This window comes from Corvus hawaiiensis, chromosome 1 (assembly GCF_020740725.1).
Source record: "Corvus hawaiiensis isolate bCorHaw1 chromosome 1, bCorHaw1.pri.cur, whole genome shotgun sequence".
Classification (NCBI taxonomy): Eukaryota; Metazoa; Chordata; class Aves; order Passeriformes; family Corvidae; genus Corvus; species Corvus hawaiiensis.
Window position 1 is genome coordinate 94,346,731 of NC_063213.1, and position 19,614 is coordinate 94,366,344.

Genomic DNA, 19,614 nt, shown 5'->3' on the forward strand with positions numbered 1-19,614 from the left:
AGCTGCCTGTAACAACAGAGCTGGGGCAGGTTGAAGTTGCGGGGAAATAGGAAATGAAAACCTGTTCAGCCCAAAAAATTCATACAATGGCAAAAAACCAAAGCAAACCAAAGCTAAATATAGTGGGGCCTATGAGTTCGCTTGGACTTCTGGTGAATGTTTGTGGTGGAAAAAAATGGGATGTTTTATTAAAAAAAAAAGAACAACAAAAGTGGTGGTGTTGATGTGATGCTTTGGGAAGCTTCTTGCTGGGGTCTTGGGGCAAGAAGAGGCAGTCAGAAGCCCTGAGGTGGCTTTTTAGCTTAGAAACATTAATTTGAAGAAATAAAGTGTCTTTTAAACACGACACATCAGCGGGAGCAGCATGTCCCAGTATAGTGTCTGGGATTTACTGGTTTGTACAGGTTTTGGGATACAGTCACATGGTGGCATGGCCCCCAGTGATGCTGGGGGTTAGGGAATTTCCTTGGGGATGCATGGTTGGCCCGTGGCAGCAGGCAGGACTGCCACACGTGTGGAGTTGGGGTTGAGCTCGGCCTGTCTTCCCTCGTCGGCTGCACTTCTATCTGCTGGCAGCGATTCCACTCACTCGGCTTCCGCCTCCCAGTGCCTGGGCTGGGATTCCAAAGGGTCCTGACGTATTTTGTGTTTGCTGAGGCTGGGGCTGTGCAGGCATTTTCCTTCACACAAGGGGAGACCTTCCTCAGCAGTTCCTCTTTGCTCCACAGTTTCAGCAGGTCCCCAAACACACATAGCAGTGACGGATGCGCTATCTCCCTGCTCTGTTTTTCTCTGCCTGGAGCAGATGGCCGGTGCCAAAGCCATTGGCTTCTCCAGCACTGGCATCGTTGCAATGCCTGGAAGTGCTGCAGCCAAGAGCTGCCCATGGGAGCTCAGTTTTGAACGGTTCTAATGATGTGATTAGAGTGGGCGAGCACTTTGCTCTGGCTCCGATGCCCAACAGCCACCCTTGGTGATGCCATGCTGGATACAGACACCCACTGGTGTCACTCTGCCCAGAGCCCATCACTGGGGGGGATGGGCACTGGGGCAAACCCTGAGTCAGTGCTGAAGGGAAGTGGTGGTCCCCAGCATCCTAGGTGCTGTGCCCAGGGATGCATCCCAAAACTTGCTTTGCACAGAGCCAGGATGTTCTGTCAGGGCTCCAGGCCATGCATGGCACATACTGAATTCCCGGCGATGCTTTCACCCTTTCCTTTTTTTCTCTCCCCAGACTCCAAAGTCTTTCTCATCTACAACACGGGCGCGCAGGGCTGCTTGGAGACCAAGGACTCACTGGTGCGACTGGCCAAGGGCTGCAACGCCAGTGCCCCAGCCCAGCAGTGGAAATGGGTCTCCCGAAATCGCCTCTTCAATGTGGGGGCCATGCAGTGCCTGGGGGTGTCATGGCATGGGGCCAACGCCACGGCGGGGCTGCACCTCTTGGCCACCTACGAGTGCGACCGCGAGTCAGTCAACATGCGCTGGAGCTGCCGTGGGCTCGGGGAGCAGCTGTCACAGCATCTAGGTGCCCGCCTGGGCAATTCCTCCCTGGACAGGGGGGACCAGGCGCATGGCTCACAGTGGAGGACGTATGGCACTGAGGAGGATCTGTGTTCCATGCCCTACTCTGGTAACACCTCCTTGGGCATTAGTGTTATCCTGTAACCCAAACCATCCCCAAAACGTGAGCTGAGGCTGTGGTGCTGCAGCAATCGGGTCCTGCCTGGGAAGCTCAGTCCCAGCTTGCTGGGGCTACAGAACCAGGCAGGATCAGAGCGATGGGGAGTGGGCAGCCTCTGGGCACCCCATAACCCACCTCACCCCAGATCTCCCTCCAGCCCCCATAGACACATCCTCAAGCAAGGGCTCCTCTTTTCCCTCAGAGATTTACACCATCCAGGGCAACTCCCATGGGAAGCCCTGCACCATCCCCTTCAAGTATGACAACCAGTGGTTTCACGAGTGCACCAGCACGGGGCGAGAGGACGGGCACCTCTGGTGTGCCACCACCCAGGACTATGGCAAGGACGAGCGGTGGGGCTTCTGCCCCATAAAGAGTAAGTAGGGGCACACATCTTGTGGGGAAAAGCAAAAACCCAATGTCAATCCCTCTTGGGGACTTTTGGGCTTCTCCCCCTGTGAGCAGTCTGCAGTGCCAGAGCAGCAAGTTATTGGAGTTTACTGGGTTATTGGGGGTTTCTTTGTTTCTGTGTTGGGTGCTCACCCTGCGCATCCCCACAGGCAATGACTGTGAGACCTTTTGGGACAAGGACCACCTCACCAACAGCTGCTACCAGTTCAACTTCCAGTCAACGCTGTCGTGGCGGGAGGCCTGGAATAGCTGTGAGCAGCAAGGGGCCAACCTGCTGAGCATCACAGAGATCCATGAGCAGACCTACATCAATGGTGAGATTCTGGCAGCCTGGCTGTGCACTCCTCATCTGGGGCAGAGCTGGCTGCACTGTGGGCGTTGCCACTGCCAGTTTGCTCTGCCTGTCCCAAGTTTGGGAGGGTGACAAGCTGGGGACTGAGCTGGGCTTGGGGGACTGATTCTGCCCCTCCAGGGCTGCTGACTGGGTACAGCTCCACGCTCTGGATTGGACTGAATGACCTGGACATCAATGGAGGCTGGCAGTGGTCAGACAACTCACCCCTCAAGTACCTCAACTGGGAGAGTGGTGAGACAGGGGAGGTTGTGGTGGTGATGGGGCCTGAGGAACACCCTGTGACCACCGGAGATGGCCCCATGGCAAGGGAGGTGGCCCAGGCTGCTGCAGGGTATGCCCTTGCTGCATGAGGACAGAGAGCCACAGGGGCCTGTGTAACAGCCTGGGACATCTGTGGAGCTGGAGCGGGGACACAGGGTACTGAGAGGGAATCAGCCCTCTGAAAGCACTCACTGACCTGTGGATAACCTGGGCTGACATTCCTTGTTTGGCGGGTTGCTGCATCCCTGCTTAGTGCTGGAGTGTGGCTGAGAAGTGGTCCCCAGCTGCAGACATCCATCCCTAACCCTGGGGTGCTCAGAGGGAAGAGGGCCCATTGGTCATGCCTCATGCCATCACCCAAAGGTACTTGGAGGAATACAGTGATACCCTCGGAGGAGGTTTGAGGACAGGTGGGAGCAGTTCAGGTGTGGTACTTTGACCCCCTGACTGCTGTCGACATTTCCAGGTAAAACAGTGACCCTTTGGGTTCTTGTGCATTGAGGCACTATAAAGAATCCTGGGCATGTTGGGGTCACATCTTCATCATGCAAAATAACAAAATAAAAGGGGTTTTACTGGTGTTGGAGCAGGGAGAGCTGCATTGGTGCCTCTGTCCTGGCTCTTCAGTAGCCTGTCCTCTCCTCATCCCACTCCCCAGACCAGCCTGACAACCCCAGCGAGGAGAACTGCGGGGTCATCCGCACTGAGTCATCCGGGGGATGGCAGAACCGTGACTGTGGCATCGCCCTCCCCTACGTCTGCAAGAAGAAGCCCAATGCCACGGCTGATCCCTTCCTGACAGGTGAGCAGGCGAGGACCAGCATCAGGAATGCGCAGCTCTGTATCCCATGGGGGTGTGCTCCTACCCCAGCATGGTCAGGGGATGCTGCCCATGTAGGTGCCCATGGTGTCCCCAGCTTGCTGCTGTCCTAGCTGTGCGGAGCAGGACTTGAGCTCCCTAGGTGGTAAGGGAGGGACGGAGAGCAGCAGGTCCCTGTGGTCCCCAGGGGAGGGGATGCTCTCTGCTCTGCTCTGCCCTCACTCCTCTGCAGATAGAAGGGATTTTGTTTTGTCCCTGGAGCTCTGAAGCTGCCATTCCCACACCTTGCACTGCCTGTTATATTTTGGCCGTGTTTCCCACTGCGGCTTTGGCTTGGTCTGCTGAGCACCCACAGGACTGCGGTCCATTCCCTGCCAGGGAGAGGGCTGGAGAGCTGGGCAGGAGCCCTCAGGCTGCCTTGTGTCCTGCCAGACTCGTGGTCGGAGGTGAAGGTGGACTGTGAGCCCAGCTGGCAGCCCTTCCAGTCCAACTGCTACCGGCTGGTCGGAGAGAAGAAGAGCTGGCAGGAGGCGAAGAAGACCTGCCTGCGGAGCGGGGGTGACCTGGTCAGCATCCACACCCTCTCTGAACTGGAATTTGTCACCAAGGAGATCAAGCAAGGTAAGGAGGACCTTGCTGTGCCAGCAGCCCCTTTCCTGTCTTGTGGGGTCCATGGAAAAGTCCCTGGATGTGCTGGAGGCTGCAGAGTTGACTTTGTGGCTGTGCAGGGAGCAGAGGTCCCAGGCTGGGAGGTGATGTGTTCCTTGGAGGAGCCCATAATCCGGGTGCATCCTCCATCCAGCAAATGTAAAAGCTGTTCCCAGAGCCTGCAGTGCTGAGTCAAAACTACACAGCTGCAGCTGGGAATGGTGCTAGTCCCAGCTGGTTAGTGTAGGAAAAGATGGGAAAACAATTCCTGCTGGACTTGCTGGAGGAGGCCAGCAAGGAGCCATAGGAGAGTGGAGGAAGGAGAGGAAATACTGCTGCACCCAGGCTGGGAGCAGACCAGGGTGTGCTGGAAGGGAATGGTTGAAAACCAGTAGCTCACTGGACCTGAGCCTGCAGATCTGGACTTTTACTCCCATACTGCTAGCCCCTCTCTGAAAGCTGCAGGCAGATGTCCCTGTGTTTCCCACTCTGGGGGTCCATCCTTGCAGGCAGGAGCTGCCCAACCCTGCCCTGCCCTCTCCTGCTCACTGGGACCGGGGGGTCAGAGCTGAGCCCTGAGTGGGTTTCAGCAGGTGCTGTGCAGAGGCCGGTCCCATCGTGGGAGCTGAGGTCACCAGGGGGTTCTGCACAGGATCAGCCAGGAGGAGGGAATTTCACTCCCTCCCTTCCTGTCCTGGCAGATGTGGAGGAGCTCTGGATTGGCCTAAATGACCTCAAGCTGCAGATGAACTTCGAGTGGTCGGACGGGACGCCCGTGAGGTTCACATACTGGCACCCCTTTGAGCCCAACAACTTCCGTGACAGCCTGGAGGACTGTGTGACCATCTGGGGACCGGTGAGAACCTGAAGGGGATGGGGGGTTATCCTGCACCTCTGCAGGGAGCACTGCAGCATCCTCATTGGTGAGGAAGGCATTCCTCAGGGAATGTCTCCATCTGGGTTCAACCGAGCTCATCTGAGCCATGGAGATGGGAGGGATCCATCTCATCATCCGTGGGGATTTGGTGTAAGGAACGGAAGTGAGGGGCTGGGACATCCCCCAGGCTGTCAGACAGGCTCACTGCCACTCCTCTTCCCGCCCTGCAGGAAGGGAGATGGAATGACAGCCCCTGCAACCAGACCCTGCCATCCATCTGCAAAAAGCCCGGTCGGGTGAGCCAGGAGAAGGAGGAGGATGACCACGGGTGCCGAAAGGTGAGGGCACCTGGGGTGGTAGAGCCTCTGGCTGCTCTACAGCTCTGCCTGGTGCTCAAGGCTTCAGGGGACCTTTCCCTAAAACCATTTTGGGGAGCCCCTATGAGCAGCACCTGGAGCAGCTGGTCTGTGCCTGAGAGCTGCTGAGCTGGAGCACTCTGGGGCTGCTGAGCTCCTCGCTGGCATGGTGGAGGAGTCCATGGGAAGAAATGGGGACACAAAGCACATGCATCTGTGCACACTGTCCAAGACCCTCCCCATCAGGTGGCCTGGCAGCAGCAGGGATGTTCTTTTTCTTCCGTTGCCTCTCTTTGTGCCAGAACACAGGAGCACGTGGGAGCCTGGCAGGATGGAGGTGGCTGCCAGCCCTATGCCTCGACAGGATGGCGGGTTGCCTCCTCCGGGCAGGGCATGGGCATTTTGGGAACACCAAACCAGCAGATTCTCACTCAGTCCATGCTCTGCCTCAGTTTCCCCAGCTGTCGCATAGGGCTGAAGCTGCCCTGTTCCCACGCTTCCTGGGAAGTGGTTTTTGTGGTTCTCTGCAAAGCCTCCAAGCATTGAGTCTGGCAGCGCTGTGGCTCTTGAACCTCTCCCAGCCTTTCAGAGCTGGCCAGTGCGCTTGCACCCTGACTAGCAAGCAGCCGCTTCAGGCCAACTCCCAGAGGTGCTGCCGGGCTCTTCCCATGTCCTTGCCTTTTTTCCAGCAGCTGCTTGGCTCTGCCAGAGCTCGGGGGAGCACAGCAGCCAATGCAGGAGAGCCACGCAGGAGAGCTGCCATGCAGGGCCAGATTTGAGGGCTGCCAGGCGAAGCTGGAGGAGCCCAAGTGTCAGCAGATGCTGGGGATGAGACACTCGGTGGCAAAGTTCTGCTACCATGCATCTGTATGTCCCCAAAGCGGTCCTGAGGACTCCCTATGCTGATTTAACTCCCTCCTGGCTCTCCAGCCGGTCTTATCCTGACCCTGGGTGCCCAACAGAGATGCACTGGGAAACAAACTGTGAGGGACAAATGAACCAATGCACCAATGCAAGGGACAAATGAACCAAGAAGCATCCTTCCTCTACTTCACTCATTCTCAATGAGGACTTTTGCCACCCAGAGGCAGAAGCTGGTGGAGAGGAGGCACATCTTGCTCAGGGGTTTGGTCCTATCCACTCCAGCCACTCCACTGGTTTTTCATGGTGGCTTTGCTGCTTTTCCCCCCCTTTAAAAGTCTCCTTCATTTCAGGAACAGCCTTAAAGGAAGCAATTAAGGATAGACGTTTGGGCAATGGAAAAGGCAGAGCAGGAGAGGGATGTGTGGGCATACTGGGATTGGGAGCTGGGGGCAACGGGGTTGGGGATCCTCTTGTGACCCTCTTTCGGATCACAGGGATTTGCTCTGGTGCTCAGTGTGTGGGAGTGCATCCTCGGGGTGTTAGGGGTGCTGAGGCCGGGGCTGGCTGGGGACCCGTCTGGGGACATTGCACTGTCCCAGGACAGGCCCCTTTCTTGGCTGCTCAGCGGCAACCATGCTGCTCCAGAGGGACCCAGCTGATGGGTCTGTACCTGGATTTGCCAGCTTCAGAGGAAGGCTGTAGGAGCAGGAACTTGGGGGGAAAACTGGGATTTGGTTGTTTTCATTTCCTGAGGCTGCTCTCCTGCTTCCCTCCCCACTGTGCTGATGACACTGCGTATGGCACGTGCCCCCACTGTCCTTCCGATGCTCGGGGGACCCAGGAGTAGAACTGTAGTGATGCTTCCCCTTCCAGGGGGTCCCTGAGCCTGGGGCCACTTGGCTCCTTGGCTGAGCCACTTCACCCTTGTGAAGGGTGTGTGTCCCCTCTCGCGGATGAGGCCCCATGTCCCTCTCCACTCTGCCACCACCGCTGCCAGCCCTAGGGCCACCCTGCTCCCTGCTCTGGCGGAAAACAGGCACTATTGTGTCTCCAACTCCTGAGAGACTCCAATGTCAACAAGGCAGGGGATTAAAGCTGGCTGCAGTGGTACTCACTTTGGACTCAGCCCTGCGGCGTAAAGAGGAGGATTGTGTTCCCCTCCCCGCATCCCAGCCAGGGCCAGACGCTGTTTCCCCAGCTTTGAAGCTGCCTGTGTGTTTGTTTTCCCTGAAGCCATGTCCTCTGGGACCAGGGGATTGTTAGAAATCAAAGCTGAGTGGGGTCAAGCTGGGGCAGCTGGGGGCAGGAGACCTCCCAGGAGAAGGCAGAGGCGGTGGTGGGGAACTTGGGATGTTGCTCCCATCCTTCTGGGGAGGTCCAGGTGGGCAGTGGTGGATGTTCCCTGTCACCCATCTGCAGGGCTGGAAGTGGCACAGCCCCTCCTGCTTCTGGCTGGGCGAGGACCGTGTCCCCTACAGTGACGCCCGCAAGACGTGCTCTGACTACAGCTCCACACTGGTCACCATCACCAACAGGTCAGTGCCACGCCAGTGGTGGTGGGTTTACCCCAAAACAAGTCCTGCAAGGTGGGGAGTGACCTCCAAGGGCTGGGGCATCATGGGTGGCTCGGTGTCTCGGCTTGCTGCATTGCCCACGCTCACTGTCCCTCCAGGTTTGAGCAGGCATATGTGAGCAGTCTCATCTATGGCTGGGATGGGGAGTATTTTTGGACAGCTCTGCAGGACATCAATGAGACGGGCGCATTCCGCTGGCTGAGCGGTGATGAGGTGATGTACACTCACTGGAACCGCAACCAGCCCGGTAAGGGATGGGGGTGGGATGGGGACTCCCCCTTCATGCAAGGCGGGACTGGCACTGCCCCCCAGCACGGTCCAACCCTAAGGCTGGCATCTTCCCTGCTCTCGTGAGCGCTCCAGGTTACAACAAGGGTGGCTGCGTGGCCTTGGCCACCGGCAGCTCCATGGGGCTGTGGGAGGTGAAGAACTGCAGCACCTTCAAGGCCAAGTACATCTGTCGCCAGAACCTGGGCACCCCAGTCAATCCTGAACTGCCCGGTCCTTTCCCCACACCCAGCCTCACTGCCACCTGCCCCCCAGGATGGAGCTCCGACCCCAAACTCCGTCACTGCTACAAGGTGAAGGGGGGTTGGACAGGTCGGTGTGGGGATGCATGTGCCTCCCCAGTGCAGCGGGGTGAAGGGGCACGTTTTGATGCTTGCAAGAGGCACCCCACAAGCCTGGCTGGGGCTGGATGGCAGCACTGTGCCCTGGAATGTGGCTATCTGTGGGTGGGAACAGTGCTCTGCTCTTGTTCTGCTGCTGAGCCCCACCATGCTGTGGGTTCTTCCTTTCCCAGGTGTTCAGCTTTGAAAAGCTGCAAGAGAAGAAGATGTGGATCGCTGCACAGGAATTCTGCCGGGAGCTGGGGGCCCAGCTGCTCAGCCTAGGCAGCTACGAGGAGGAGCACTTTGTCGCCAACACCCTCAACAAGATTTTTGGGTGAGAGGCTGGTGGCACCAGTGTGTGTCCCACTGCCAGAGTGTGCTTGCCATGAGCACACAGCCCTCTTGGTGCTCTGGCACATGTGAATGGATGGATGGATGGATGGATGGATGGATGGATTGATGGATGGATGGATGGATTGATGGATCTCTCTGAGCACAGACTGGTGTACAGAAGGTGCATCAGTTGGTGTGGCTGATGTGGGAGATGTGCAGGAAGTTCAGTGTAATTTGAGGATGGAGCTTGGATTTAAAGCAGCTCCAGCCCTGAGACGGCATGCCTGTTATCCCAGTTCCTGCTGTCCAGTGTGTGGGGATGGCAGGCTTTGAAAACAAACAGAAAAAGCCCTGTATATATATTTGTATATAAATATGAACCCCTCTGGTTTGAAGGGAGTTGTGTACTCACCTGTCCCCCTGGCTCTCCACAGGGAGTCGGAGCCAGAGCTCCATGAGCAGCACTGGTTCTGGATCGGCCTGAACCGGCGGGACCCCGCTGGGGACCGGAGCTGGAGATGGAGCGATGGGCTGGGGGTGAGTCCAGGGGGTATTTGGGTTGTGGGAGGGACAAATCTGGTGCTGGTGGAAATGCCCAACACTGCCCATCTCTCTCAACCCCCAGTTTTTCTACCACAACTTTGACCGCAGTAACTATGATGACGATGACATCCGGAGCTGTGCGGTGCTGGATCTGGCCTCCCTGCAGTGGATGCCAATGCAGTGCGAAGCCCAGCTGGACTGGATCTGCAAACTGCCCAAAGGTACCAGGAAAGGGGTCCCCAAACCCATCAGCTGTGACTGACCTGGAGGAGCATGGGCTGTGGGGTGGTGGAATCCCTGGGAGGAGGGAGGGTGATTCCCAATTCAGGGACTGGGAGAGGTGCTGTCCCTTCTGGGGGAATTCAGGAGAGGCATCCTGCCGTTGTAGCCCACGGATGGTTTGCGGAGAAGCATCCATGGGAGCATCCCAGCCTGCACCCCCCTGACAGCTTCTCCTTGCCCTTTCTCCAGGTGCTGATGTGAAGGAGCCGGAGATCGCAACCCAAGGTGCATTGGCCACAGCCTTTTGTCACAGTCACAGAATATTCTGAGTTGGACAGGACCCACAAGGACCATTGAGTCCAGCTCCTGGCCCTGCACCCCAAAAATCCCACCCTGCACTTGAGAGTGTTGTCCAACTGCTCCTTGAGCTCTGGCAGCCTTGGAACTGTAGTTACTGCCCTGGGGAGCCTGATCACCCTCTGGGGGAAGAACGTTTTTCCTGATATCCAACCTTAACCTCTCCTGACACAACGTCAGGTTGTGCATAGACTGCCTGATGTCCTAAATGGATATCTGCCACAATTAATCCAGAGGATGGATCCTGGGCAGGGTTGTGGAAGGGAGGGGAACCCAGGCATCCTGCTGCCGCTCCACTGCAGGAGAGGGACAAAAGCAAAGCAGCCCAACAGGCAGGGACCAAGGGTCAGGGTGACTATGGCAGGAGTGTCACAGCCTCAGCGTGACACCAGTCCCTGCCTACAGGCAGCAAAGAGTGGGTGAAGTACCAGGAGGCTGAGTACAAGTTCTTCGAGCACCACTCAACGTGGCTGCAGGCACAGCGCATCTGCAGCTGGTTCCAGGCCGAGCTGACGTCAGTGCACAGCGAGGCTGAGCTGCGCTTCCTGGGCCAGAACCTGAAGAAGGTACCAAGGGGACAGGAACTTCCCAGGGCACCAGTGGGCTCTGCTGCCCTATGGGCTGCTCTTCCTTGTCTTCTTTCACCCTTTTCTGAAGGGACAATATTTGGGGGTGCTGGGCTTGGCTTGGGGTCATGATGGGCTTGTATGGTGGCTGGTCCTGATGCCTGGGGGTGGGTTTGGGGCTCAGCAAAGTGATGCTTTTTACCTTGCTTTTGCAAGTTGGGGAAGGGTGTCTGTTCCCCATGGCAGCCTCAGTTGCCCCCAAAGACCCCCCAGTCCCTGAAGGGTACTGATATGTCCTCTCTGGGCGTGCAGTTCTCCAGGGGCCAGGAGCAGCACTGGTGGATTGGGCTGCACACCTACGAGAATGACGGGAGGTTCAAGTAAGTCACAGCCAGCCACCTTGTCCCTGGATGTCCCCACACTACCGTCCCCATCACATCCCCACACCACTATGTCCCTGCATGTCCTTACACCACCATCCCCACCTCTCAGAGTGCCTGTGGCTCAGCAACTGCATCTTGGGGGTCTCATCCTGGGCTGCTGGGCTGGAGGTTTCTCACCCAAGAGGGTGATGGGGGGACACGCTCCCAGTTAGGGCATTCAAGTGGTCCCATTCACCAAGTCACTGCTCAGCCTCGTACTCCTCCTGATGCTGTTCCAGGTGGTCTGATGGGTCCCTCCTCAATTTTGTCTTTTGGGCACCGGGCAAGCCTCGGCCCATCAGCAAGGACAGGAAGTGTGTGTACATGACAGCGAGCCGAGGTGAGGGCAGGGCAGGGCAGGACTCCACATGAGGCTCTGAGGGGCTGGGGCGCTGGTACCGGTGCAGAGGGGCATCATGCCCAGCCTGTCCCTCCCCGTAGAGGACTGGGGGGACCAGAAGTGCATGATGGCGCTGCCTTACATCTGCAAGAGGAGCAACGGGACTGCTGTGAAGCCTTCCCTCCCTCCAGTACCTGCTGCCACGAGTGGGGGCTGTCCCCAAGGCTGGCTGCCCTTCCTCAGCAAGGTACCGCTGGAGGGAGAGGGGACAGCAGGATGATGGCTACTTCCTGGTGTTCCACCAGCCCTATGGAGGCCCTGAGGGGGTGGCTGCAAAGGGGCAGGATGGAGAGGGATGCCTGCACGTGTTTTGTGGGGAGTGCTGGGGGATGCATTTACAGGGATGCTGGGAGAGATGTGCCGTGGGGTGGGGAAGGTGAGGTGTGTCCATAGGTTTGCCAGGAGAGATGTGGGAGGACCAGAGGGGTTGGGGGGTGGCAGGCATGAGGGTGTGAAGGCAAAAAGGACCATTGGGCAGAATGGGGCTGCAGAGGGTGCCTGGGTGGGGAGGGTGCAAGGCTCAGGGTTGGGGGCAGCTGCACCTCCTGGACCATCCTGTGCCCCTGGCTGTGCAGTGTTTTAGCTTCAATGGCCACAACAAAGGCGAAATAGTGAAGTGGCCAGAGGCGAAGCAGGTGTGCGAGAGTCAGGGCGCCGTCCTGGCCACCATTGCCAGCCCCCTGGAGCAGGGTAGGTCTCCTCTGCCCAACCACCCCACCCAGGTTCTACCTGCCAGGGGTGGTCCTCCGTGCCTCACCTGTTGCTTGCAGCCTTCATCACATCCATGCTGCCCAACATCTCCTTTGACCTCTGGATTGGCCTGCACGATGCTCAGAGGGAGTTCCAGTGGGTGGAGGGGGAGCCGCTGTGGCACGTGAGCTGGGCACCTGGAGAGCCCTCGGGCTGCAGCTCCTCCAGCCCCCGTGACAAGCCGGTAAGGGAGATTCCCTGTAGCACCCCCATCCCCCGGGAAGGTCTCAGCCCCAGGCCCAGCCTTGGGAAAGGAAGGATTTAGTGGACTGGGGTGGTTCTCCAAGGGCAGTGCAGGATGAAGCGCTGTAGGGTGGGGGTTCCTCGCATGGGGATCTCTGTGGTGTAAGATGACAGTGCTAAGGACAGTGCTGACTGTGCTGATTGTGGCTTGGCTGTGCAGACCAACTGTGTCGTGGTGTGGCATGGCTCACCCCCCGTCTTCACGGGACGCTGGGATGACCGGAGCTGCCTGGAAGAGAAGCATGGCTATGTCTGCCAGCGGAGCATAGGTAGGAGGGGGACGAGGGGACAGCCCTCTTCTGGCTGGGGATCAGCCACTGCCACCCTGGTGCCCCATGCTGTGGTGGGACTGGGGAGCTTGGGGCGATGGGTTTAGCTTAGGGAGAGCTGGGGAGATAGGCTTAACTTGGGTGGGTGGGTCTCTGGTCTCAGCCATTTATGGGACAGCCCCAAACCTGTGCACACCGGCCTGGCTCAGTGTGTCCTGCAGGGACATGCATCCTGGTGGACAGCTCCCAGGTGGGGATGGTTGTAGGGTGTCAGTGCTTGTCATCCCTAAGGATGTCCCTCTTCCTTCCCCAGTTGCACCAGGATGTCCGCAGGTGCAATCAGCACAACACTGCCAGGGACAGCCTGGCCTGGGTAGGGATGGACAAGGGGGTGACCCACCTGCAGGAGTAGATGCAGGAGTATCCTCTGTGCCCTCTGACTGTGTCCCTTTGCTCCTCCAGACCCGGCCCTGAGCCCTGCGCAGACACCATTCCCCCCTTCTCCTACCGGCACCCTCTTTTACCACAACAGCACTTACCGCATCCTGCAGAAACCCCTCAGGTGGCACGAGGCACTGCTGCTCTGCGAGACCCTCAATGCCACCCTGGCCACCATCCCCAACCCCTACAGCCAGGCCTTCCTCACGCAGGCTATCAGCAGCCTGCGGGCTCCACTCTGGATTGGGTTGGCCAACGATGAGGTGAGGGAAGGGGGCAGGCACCTGGGGCACAGGTCCCCAGGGGGATCGCAGCAGTCCCCAAGAATCTCCTCCCTGTGGTCTTCCAGGGAGGCCGGAGCTACTCGTGGCTGACGGAGGAGAGCCTCATTTACACCAACTGGCAGGACGGGGAGCCCCAGCAGACCACCGGCTGCTCCTACATGGACACGGACGGGAGCTGGCGCACAGCTGGCTGTGACACCAAGCTTCAGGGGGGCATCTGCCAGCTCCAAACAGGTGCTGGTCAGGGGGCCTGCGGTGGTCCAGGTGGGGTGTGACCAAGGGTTGGAGATGGGGCATCCCACTAGGGACCTTCTGGAGCATGTCCTTGTGGGTCTGGGTGCCCCAGTGTGCTGTGGGACCCCGACATGCTGTGCCCCACCACACCTTTAATGTACCATGTGCTCCTCAGGTCACCCCCGCATGCACAAGTGGAGCTACAGTGGCAGCTGTCCCAAATCGCTGGAGGACTCCTCCTGGATTCCCTTCCGGGACCACTGCTACACCTTCCACATGGAGATCACCCTCAGGCAGAAGGACGCCATGAGGAGGTGCCAGAAAGGTATGAGGGGCCTGGGGTGGTAAAGGAGGGAGATGCATCCTTGGAAATGGAAGAGAGTGGGATCCCCAGGATGTTTGTGGGTGCAGCAGACCCCTTTGTCCCTGTGTCTGTGTCCAGCCTTGGTCAGCCATCATCTCCTTGCTGTTCCATGTTAGGGTTCCCCAATCATCATGTGGTTCACAGGTAGGTCCTCAACTTTGTCCTCTTGGGCACTGCTGCTCCCTAGCTCAGTCCTCTCAGTTCTGGGCTCCTCCATGACAGTCTTCCCTCTGCAGTTGGCGGCACAGTGTTGTCCATCCAGGATGAAATGGAGAATGTCTTTGTGTGGGAGCATCTCCAGGCATACGAGGGCCTTTCCAAGGGGGCCTGGCTGGGCATGACCTTCAACCCCAAAGGTACAAAGGAAGGAATGAGGTTTGAGATACATCCCCAGGCACCTCCATGAATTCCCACCAAGTCTGCAGTGAGCAGAGGAAACCCTTGGTGGTGGCACCAGTGAGGGGGGCTCATGCCATAGTGTGACCAGGCTCACTGGTGTCTCAGGCCATGCTGGACATGCCATTTGTGTCCTCCTCTGGCTTGGTGGGGTACGAAACCCAAAGCCTTCTCCAAGACACTGGAGCATTCCGATTCAGGAAGGTGTGCTGTAGCCCCTGGTCCTCCCCATCACACCTCCCCACCATAGAATCACAGAATGACGGGATCATTTGGGTTGGAAAAGATCTTAAAGCCATCCAGTCCCACCCCCTGCCATGGGCAGGGCCACCTTCCACTAGACCAGGTTGCCCAGAGCCCCGTCACACCTCCTCATACTTTCTGAACTGGGACAAAGGTGGAGTGTCTCCTTCAGCCTCCTCAAGCCTAATTTTCCCATTTCCCAGGTGGCACCTTGGTTTGGCATGACAACACTGCCGTGAACTACTCCAACTGGGGCCAGCACGACACGGGGCCCAGCATGCTTAGCCAGAACAGCTGCTACTGGATCCAGAGCAGCAACGGCGTGTGGCGCCTAGGCTCCTGCACAAACGTAACCATGGGGGTCATTTGCAAGATCCCCCGAGGTAGGGCTCCCTCTGCTCCCCGAGGCTCCTGGGCTGATGTAGGGTGAGCTGGGGGTCTGGGCAGGGTGCTGCACAGCAGAGCTGTCACAGTGGCAGCACCAACCATGTGTTTCGGGTAATTCCAGTGCAGGGGATGGTATGGGTTAGTGTTGGGGTCTGCAGGTCCCCATTGGGCTCCATGATGGGCTGTGCATGTCTCAGTGGCTGGGTCAGCTCCTTGGGGCAGGATGAGGCCGGTGGGGCAGTGGTGGAGCAGAGCCAGAGGACCGTCCTAGCTGTGCATCGCCCATTGCCCACGTGGTGCAGCACTGGGAGCAGTGTGGTGTATGGGTCCAGTGGTGCTGGTGGTGGGAAGATGGGAGGGTGTTGTGGCCGTGCACTCACCTGTCTGTGTTACCTTTGCAGTGGAGGAAAGCAGCTTTTCCAGGGCAGGTGAGTGGTACCATCAGCCTGGGCACAGTACTGGGACTGGAAACCAGGACTGGGAGCCTGTGCCATAGCCCGGCTTGTGTAAATAACCAAAGGAGTGGGTTATGTGGGTGGGGAATGCCATTCTCAAGTGACTTTGGCCTTGAGTTAGAACTCCTCAGGAGCAGGAGCCATCCTTCCATGGAGGTGTGTGTCTTCCGAGCCGCTTGCCACTCTCCTTCCTGTGCCCACACTGCTTGGTCAGTCTGGGGGATGGCCACCATGTTTGCTGGTAGGATCCCAAAGATCCATCCCAGGCAGCTGCTAAATATTCATACACATAGGAAAGACCCAGGGAGTCTGCCCAGTCCCAGGAGCTCTGCCAAGGGCACAGGATGTGCCCAAAACACCAAAGCAGATTCACAGAGTCAAAGAATACGCTGAGTTGGAAGGGACCGACAGGGATCGAGTCCAACTCTTAAGTGAATGACCATACAGGAATCAAATCCACAACCTTGGTGTTATTAGCATCATGCTCAACCAACTGAGCTAATCTCATTCCATCCTGTCCTGTTGTGACCCACCACAGGGGAAACAGCACAGAAACAGGCTCCCCAGGACAGTGGTCACGGCCCCAACACTGCCAGAGCTCGAGAAGTGTTTGGTCAGCACTCTCAGGCACAGGGTGGGATTCTCGGGGTGTCCTGTGCGGGTCCAGGAGTTGGACTCGGTGGTCTTTGTGGGTTCCTTCCAACTCAAGACATTCTATGATTAAATGATCCTGCCCAAAAACCTGGGTCTGGCTGGAGCCCCACCAGCCCCAGCCTCTCCTGCAGGCTGAGGAAGGAACAGGAGCCATCTGTCTGCCTCTCAGCAGCCCTTCCTCCCTGCAGCTCTGCCAGAGAACACGACAGCCATCGCAGTGGTCGTGCTGTCGACGCTGGTGCTGTGCGCCGTGCTGGGGGTCGTCATCTTCCTGTACAAGCGCCGACAGAGTGCGGAGCGCGGCGCCTTCGAGAGCGCTCGCTACAGTCGCACCACCGCCAACCCCAGTGAATCTGCCGAGAAGAACATCCTGGTGTCGGACATGGAGATGAACGAGCAGCAAGACTAACGGCAGAGGGGATGCTGGGGATGGGGACCTGGGGAGGGGGGAGGACGGAGAGCATCACACACGCTATCCCCACAGCGTGTGGGGCAGGGGTGGCAGCGGGAGCGGTGTGGCAGGGCAGGGAGAGGGGCTGGGGTCAGGGTTGGGGTCCAACCAGGTGGGCAAGAGGAGGGAGCCGGATCCCTCCTGCCCCGCATGTCGCTGCCGTCACCTCTGGGCTTGTCCCCAGCTGCCGGGGGTTTGCCTGCAGCAGCCGTGGAGGCAGTTTCAGGGCTAAAAAATTTTGAGGGAAATTGCTGCACAAGTTTGAGATCTTTCCAGCAGCATGAACAGGCTCCAAGACACCTTTGCCTTGGGAGAAGGCAAGCGCAGGCATTCAGGGCCCTGCAGCAGGCTCTTCCCCCCCAGAAACGGAGCTGGTGTCCGAGAAGACATCCTCCCAGGCAAGAGGTCTCCAAAGCTGATCTACCTCCCTTCTGTGTGCAGCAGCGCAGGCCCTGCCAGCTCCCGGCCCCACCACTGTGCAGCTCCTTCCCTCTCTTCGGCCTCATCCCCCACCTCCAGCAGAAAGCAGCAGAGACACTGTCCAAGCATGGAGCCTCCAGGATCAGCGACGGAATCCCCCTCTCCTCCCTGGCACATTCCTAGGGGTGTGTTGAACCCCAGTGAGGCTGTGGTGACTTCCCTGTTCTGGCAGACAGAGCTTGTCCCATTTTCTTTGGTGTGTGTGTCCCCCAGATAACTGCATGGGATAGCACCGGAGCAAACTGCTGGCCTAGCTCCTCTGGTGGGACCACCCTCAGCAGCCCAGAGCCCACAGGAGGAGTTGGGTGCCGAGACAGGAGATGCTCCCAGAGAACCAGGGCCACCCTCTGTGCCTTGCCAGGCAGGGATGGTGTGGGGCTGGAGTCACTTGTCACTGGTGGCTTGCTGGGGCCAGAAGGCCAAGGATCAGTGCTGTAGGGTGGGGAGGATTTGGAATCTTTGTTGGTTGTTTTTGAAGTTGGTGGTTTGTTGGTTTTTAAGGAAACGATGGTAGCTTTTGTTGCTATACTGTACCGAGTGCGTGCTGAATATATACATTTTTTCACACAGCTGGCTGGGGTGTGTGTGGTTGCCTGTTTTCCCATGTAGGGTGTAGTGGAGGAGAAGGAGGAAGGCAGTGTGTAAGTAATCCCCTGCCTGGCTTTTGAGCTGTGCAGGAAGGAGTGGGGGCGCCTGGGGCTGAGCCATCCTCCATCAGCTGTGTGCAGCAGCATCCCTAGGATGAAGGATGCCTGGAGAGAGTGAGAGTTGTTAGGCCCTCAGCGGAGGTTCCCTGCTAGGAATGGGATCCAAAGAGCCCCTTGGACCTCTGAAGGGGGGTGACACAAGACGTTGCCTTTAGCCCTCTGCCTCTGAGGCTCGAGTTGGGGTTGGTTTTGCTGCAAGAACAGGAACAAGCAAATTTTTGTAACTCATTTTTAACACCTGTGTGGATTTTAAAATCTGTTGATTTCACTTAAGCTGGACATTAAGTGTTTTAAGAAACTGTTGGGGGGTGGGATGGGGGAACCAGGTACCACTGGGTTTCTGTTTACTTTTTGGCAACCTCCAAAAGCTGCCATGACATTTCAGGGTGAGGAAGAATCTGGAGCACATCGACCTGCCCCGGCTCCATTTTTCTCTCTCAGCTTTCCCTGCCTTTATTTCCTGAGGTCCTTTCTGATTTGGAGCAGTTGGTTCTGTCCATTGGTCTGTGCCTTCCTGGTGTGGGAGCTAGATCCTGAAAAGCCAAGCATGAATCCCTTCCCATCCCCAGCAGCTGGAATTCCTGCTGCAGAGGGGTGCTTGAAATAGCAGCAGGCATGCTGAGCTGGAACCTGTGCTGCTGGTGGGGATGGAGGTCTGGGATTAACTCCTTCTGGATGGGCAGATGTGTTAGGAAGTCCTAAAAAATAAAGATTGAGGTTAGGATTGATGGGCAGGTGTGAGGGAAGAGCAGCGCTGAGGATGCAGCTGGACAGGGTTGGGGCTCCTTTGAAGTGATGAGACCCTGGGCGGGGTGGGAGCAGGGTAACACGGGGCATATGGCTGGGGTGGTGGGGAGTAATAGGTGCTGGAGGAAATTCTGTGCCATGGAGAGCCTGGGAAGGAGGTCCCACAGCCATGCAGGAGGTGTTAAGCTTGGCTCTCACCCAGCCCAACCTGGAAGACCTTGCTTAAGAGAATTTTTTTTTCTTTCTTCTTGATTACTTTGGTTTTTGTCCTCCTCCTTTGCTTTTGAGAAAAGAAATCTGTACAGTCTAGGAGAAATGTTGTCTGAGAAGAGTTTTGTGAGCTGTCGGCAGTGATCAGGATTATGGGGAAATGCATATATGGTTACGTGGTATCTTCTATCACCATTAGATAATGTGAAGAATTGCTTAACAGGACCCTGTCAATTATATATATATATATATATATACATATATATATATATATTTGCGCTTTTATTACTCTCTGTGTTTTGTAAGATCCTTTTAGAAGCTTGGAAATAAAATTTCCTTTCCCACTTATTTTCTTCCTTTTATTTTTTTTCCCTTCCTTTTAATTGGGAAAAGCAAAACTTGTCTTTCCCTATGTCCCCAACAAGTCATGAATATAAAGATGAAATGACACTTACCTGCCTGAAATTACACCTACGTGCCTGTAGCAGAGGAAGTTCCAAGGTGCCCAGGTGAGGGGGATGTTGTATTGATTCCTTGTGGTTCTTGGTTGTGTGTCCCATGGATATGATGTCTCTGCTCCACTGGTTGTTCAGAAGTGTTGGCTGGAGGGAGAAGATGAAGGAGAATGGGCAGCATTCATTTATTTGTGGATGACTCCAGAGTTCAGTGAAGATGTCAGGTGGAGCAGAGTCCTTGGAAAAGCACTTCAGGAGATTTCCAATGGCATGAACAGGTTCCAAGACCCCTTCCTTTTGGGAGAAGGCAAGCACAGGCATTCGGGGCATTCCGTTTCATAAAGTCCTAGAATGGTTTGGGTTCGAAGGGACCTTAAAGCTCATCAAGTTCCATCCCCCTGCCACAGACAAGAGACACCTTCCACTTTCCCAGGGTGCTCCAAGCCCCATCCAGCCCGGCCTTGAACACTTCCAGGGATGGGGCAGACACAGCTTCTCTGGGCAACCTGTGCCAGGGCCTCCCCACACTCGGGAAGAATTTCC

The 19,614-nt window shown here is 57.1% G+C and overlaps 1 protein-coding gene across 2 annotated transcripts in view; it reads left to right on the top strand.

Moving 5' to 3' along the window:
* Positions 1 to 18,964, top strand: part of MRC2 (mannose receptor C type 2) — a 28,721-nt gene extending 9,757 nt beyond the window's left edge. Inside the window, exons 2-30 of one of the 2 annotated variants that reach the window (XM_048314929.1) lie at positions 1,235 to 1,633; positions 1,887 to 2,060; positions 2,245 to 2,409; positions 2,568 to 2,681; positions 3,370 to 3,513; positions 3,910 to 4,152; positions 4,881 to 5,035; positions 5,287 to 5,394; positions 7,696 to 7,811; positions 7,949 to 8,097; positions 8,214 to 8,431; positions 8,653 to 8,795; positions 9,229 to 9,331; positions 9,420 to 9,558; positions 9,809 to 9,844; positions 10,322 to 10,482; positions 10,795 to 10,862; positions 11,144 to 11,244; positions 11,346 to 11,491; positions 11,880 to 11,994; positions 12,075 to 12,238; positions 12,458 to 12,566; positions 13,029 to 13,267; positions 13,354 to 13,522; positions 13,698 to 13,847; positions 14,123 to 14,242; positions 14,729 to 14,908; positions 15,314 to 15,340; positions 16,210 to 18,964. In XM_048314929.1, coding sequence (XP_048170886.1) covers positions 1,235 to 1,633; positions 1,887 to 2,060; positions 2,245 to 2,409; positions 2,568 to 2,681; positions 3,370 to 3,513; positions 3,910 to 4,152; positions 4,881 to 5,035; positions 5,287 to 5,394; positions 7,696 to 7,811; positions 7,949 to 8,097; positions 8,214 to 8,431; positions 8,653 to 8,795; positions 9,229 to 9,331; positions 9,420 to 9,558; positions 9,809 to 9,844; positions 10,322 to 10,482; positions 10,795 to 10,862; positions 11,144 to 11,244; positions 11,346 to 11,491; positions 11,880 to 11,994; positions 12,075 to 12,238; positions 12,458 to 12,566; positions 13,029 to 13,267; positions 13,354 to 13,522; positions 13,698 to 13,847; positions 14,123 to 14,242; positions 14,729 to 14,908; positions 15,314 to 15,340; positions 16,210 to 16,430 — 4,376 coding nt within the window. In that variant the 3' untranslated portion in view covers positions 16,431 to 18,964. The remainder of the gene's footprint in view (positions 1 to 1,234; positions 1,634 to 1,886; positions 2,061 to 2,244; positions 2,410 to 2,567; positions 2,682 to 3,369; positions 3,514 to 3,909; positions 4,153 to 4,880; positions 5,036 to 5,286; positions 5,395 to 7,695; positions 7,812 to 7,948; positions 8,098 to 8,213; positions 8,432 to 8,652; positions 8,796 to 9,228; positions 9,332 to 9,419; positions 9,559 to 9,808; positions 9,845 to 10,321; positions 10,483 to 10,794; positions 10,863 to 11,143; positions 11,245 to 11,345; positions 11,492 to 11,879; positions 11,995 to 12,074; positions 12,239 to 12,457; positions 12,567 to 13,028; positions 13,268 to 13,353; positions 13,523 to 13,697; positions 13,848 to 14,122; positions 14,243 to 14,728; positions 14,909 to 15,313; positions 15,341 to 16,209) is intronic. The other variant, XM_048314939.1, reaches the window with a different exon arrangement.
* The last annotated feature ends 650 nt before the right edge of the window (positions 18,965 to 19,614 follow it).